This window comes from Anoplophora glabripennis, unplaced genomic scaffold, assembly GCF_000390285.2.
Source record: "Anoplophora glabripennis isolate ALB-LARVAE unplaced genomic scaffold, Agla_2.0 scaffold614, whole genome shotgun sequence".
Classification (NCBI taxonomy): Eukaryota; Metazoa; Arthropoda; class Insecta; order Coleoptera; family Cerambycidae; genus Anoplophora; species Anoplophora glabripennis.
Window position 1 is genome coordinate 78,483 of NW_019416778.1, and position 3,362 is coordinate 81,844.

The 3,362-nt window shown below is 41.7% G+C and overlaps 1 protein-coding gene across 1 annotated transcript; it reads left to right on the forward strand.

Moving 5' to 3' along the window:
- Positions 1–1,337: 1,337 nt before the first annotated feature.
- On the forward strand, positions 1,338–2,549 carry LOC108911077. Its single transcript, XM_018715912.1, has one exon. The coding sequence runs from the start codon at positions 1,338–1,340 to the stop codon at positions 2,547–2,549; it is 1,212 nt and encodes a 403-aa protein (XP_018571428.1).
- Positions 2,550–3,362: the final 813 nt, after the last annotated feature.

Below are 3,362 nucleotides of genomic sequence, written 5' to 3' on the forward strand. Positions count from 1 at the left end.
GATCAAGAAGGCCGGCAAATGACTAGAAAAACAACCGAATCGCGCCCTCACCGATCAAGATTTACTTAAATACGCAAAATTATTGGAAATTCCACACTTCAGAGGCGTCTATATGAGGGACCGATGACCTAAAAATGTACATAAAAACGAGTGTGGGATCTTGAATTTGGACAGTGACAGCGGTGCAGGTACTCATTGGACGGCATATTGCAAGAGAAGACCTGAAGCCGTATATTTTGAAAGTTTCGGTAATTTGGACCGCATGTGGAATTATTAAAATATCTAAAGTCATGTCGCGTCAAATATAATCATAAACAATATCAGACGTATGATACGGTGAATTGTGGACATCTGTGTCTGAAATTCCTATATAATGAGTCACGCTGATAAAGTCACGGTCAGTCGGCGTGAGTCATCCAAGCAGAACAGTGCACGTGTGTGTTGATATGTCATATACGCTTACGTTATCGGGTGATTCATCGATTCTGAGTTCGCAGTTTTACCCGCCTATTGAGCTCGAGGACGATGCTGAATATGTAATCGGGCTTACGGACTTTCTAGCCTACCACTCCATACCGAATGTTGATTCTACGAATAATCGTTTCTATTACGGTGATGCTGATAAAGTTATAAAAATACCGGAGGGATCCTACGAGATAGAAGATATAAATACATACATAAATAGTAATTTAGCCGAGCTCACCGCTACCGATACTAATCTCCCCGATAATTTAGTGTTTGTTTCCATAAAATCCAATAAAAATACGTTAAAGTGTGAAATTAAAGCAAACACGACAATTAATTTCAACAAACCCAACAGTATAGGTAGATTATTGGGATATAAAAACCGTAAATTAAAGGCGAACAAGTTTCACGAATCCAATAATCCTATTAAAATTCAAAAAGTCAACGCCATTTGTGTGGAGTGCAATCTCGTTTCGAACAGTTTCATTAACGGTCAACCGGGTCACATCTTACACGAATTTTTCCCGAGAGTCGGTCCTGGCTATAAAATAATAGATTCTCCGGCCAACGTAATCTACCTGCCGGTCAACAAGCGTCGCATCGAGGGTGTAACCATTAAAATAGTGGATCAAGACGGGGATTTGATCAATTTCCGTGGAGAAGTCATCACGTTAAGACTGCACCTGAAGAGGAATGGGGCTTAGAATCCGGAGTGGCTTTGGGCTCGCTGTCGTCGGTCACAGCCGAAAACCTTTAAAAGCCTCACCTGGAGCGAAATCAATTAGTCTACCTGTGACGTTTAAAGGGTTCACATCGCAAAACAAGAAGATTTTGTACTCTCTGGGCTACAAAGTGCTACTGCCCACCTCACAATGAATTCTAATATTCTAAACGTGTTGGAGAAGCCGCTCTTCGATAACGCCATAGTAAATTTCGAGAAGCGTTCCCACGGTCCGTATTCGGCGACGAACTTGAACAACAACGATGAAATCCGCATCCCGATTCAGCAGCAGGATACGTATACGGCTCCATATTATAGTCTCCTGTATATCAGAGGTAGACTGTGCAAAGCTGATGGCACGGTTTCGGCGACGGCAAAGTTCGACAGGATGGGCATTTTGCTGCTGTTCGACGAAATCCGATACGAGTTGAATGGTATACCTGTGGATAGATCGCGAAACCCCGGCCTCACGACCATCATGAAGAACTACGTGTCAATCAGTCAAAATGAAAGCCTAAAGTTGGAAAATGCCGGCTGGATTATCAGCGACCATTTCACCGATGCCGAGGGCAATTTCGACGTATGCATCCCTCTGAGGATATGCATGGGATTCGGGGAAGATTTCCAGAAAATTATCGTCAATTTGAGACAGGAGCTGGTACTTATTCGCGGCTCCACTGATACGAACGCCATCGTGGGCGTTGCTGGCGACGATGAGGGTCTCCGTGTACAACTACAGAGTGTTTCATGGAAGGTGCCACACGTATCGGTGGCTGATGCGGAACGTTTGAAATTGTTGAAATATATCGACAGAAACGTAGAATTGGCTGTGCCTTTCCGTAGCTGGGAACTGCACGAGTACCCCTTGCTTACCGAGACCCGGACACATACTTGGAGCATAAAAACTTCTTCACAGCTGGAGAAGCCTCGATTCATAATTTTCGGCTTCCAAGTGGCCCGTAAGAATAAGATTGATAAGGCCATGAGCCAGTTTGATCATTGCAATTTGACCAATTTCAAGGTTTTTCTAAATTCCGATTCGTACCCGTACGATAACTTGAATGTGGATTTTTCAAAGAATTGTTATGCCATCCTGTATGACATGTATGCTCAATTTCAACATTCATACTATCAGAAGGATAGTGAGCCTTTTCTAACTACATATACGTACAAGTATATGGCTCCTCTGGTAGTCGTCGATTGTTCCTGTCAGAATGAGGTTCTAAAGTCGGGAACTGTGGACATTAGACTGGAATTCGGTACTAATGACAATATCCCGAAGGAGACCGCAGCCTATTGTCTTATAATTCACGATAGGATCGTGTACTATAACCCTCTGACGAGCATAGTTCGCACTTATTAGTAGCTATGTACATAATCGATTTCAATACAAAAAAGAATTGGCTTTCACATGCAAGGAAATTTCCATTTTTAACATTAACGATAGATCCTGTGTGAATAGAATAGTCAAGCCAAAAATTCTCTATAAACATCTCAGGGAGAGTGTACAAATCCAAATCGACTGGACTGTGAATCACGTACATGGTCTTAGATGGTCGTCATCGTGGGATAATTTACCGTACAGTGGACTCGGAGACGAGGAGCAGCCTGTCCTCGTGAAAGGATTGGAGAAAAAGAGATGGCTGGAGCCTCATTTACCTAATAATATTATTATTGACTTGGAGCCGTATGACTGTAGTAGGATAAAAGATTTAATGATATCTAGCTTAAAATTTCATTGTAATAGACATAAAATTAATAATTTACGCTGCACTAGACAGAATGTATATGCTATATATAAATGGTATATTGTTAATAGAGATAAGCTTGATGATTGTATTTATTTATTTTAAATAAAGTGGAAAAATATTGCTGAACTTTGTGTGTTTCATTTCTCGAATAGTGAGTGGGGTGGGGTGAGGAGAGAGAAGTGGTGGAGGGAGAGAGGGGAGTGAGACGCTAAACGCGCGTCTGATAGCATAAATCCAATTCAGTGTTACTACTAATACACTGTAGCAGCAATGAGTGAGCAGAGTTATTACAATGAGCGAATTGTTAAATGGAGAATTATGCACATGCAAATTGTGCACCGTCCCACCATATGTATGGGATATACTAAAGATTAAAACAAATAAAGAGGAGGAGGAGAAGGAGGAGCAAGATGTACCTCCAAAAC

Bases quoted from the DNA above. Each gene is read 5' to 3' on its own strand.
- LOC108911077 (XM_018715912.1), top strand. From the start codon at position 1,338: ATGAATTCTAATATTCTAAACGTGTTGGAGAAGCCGCTCTTCGATAAC.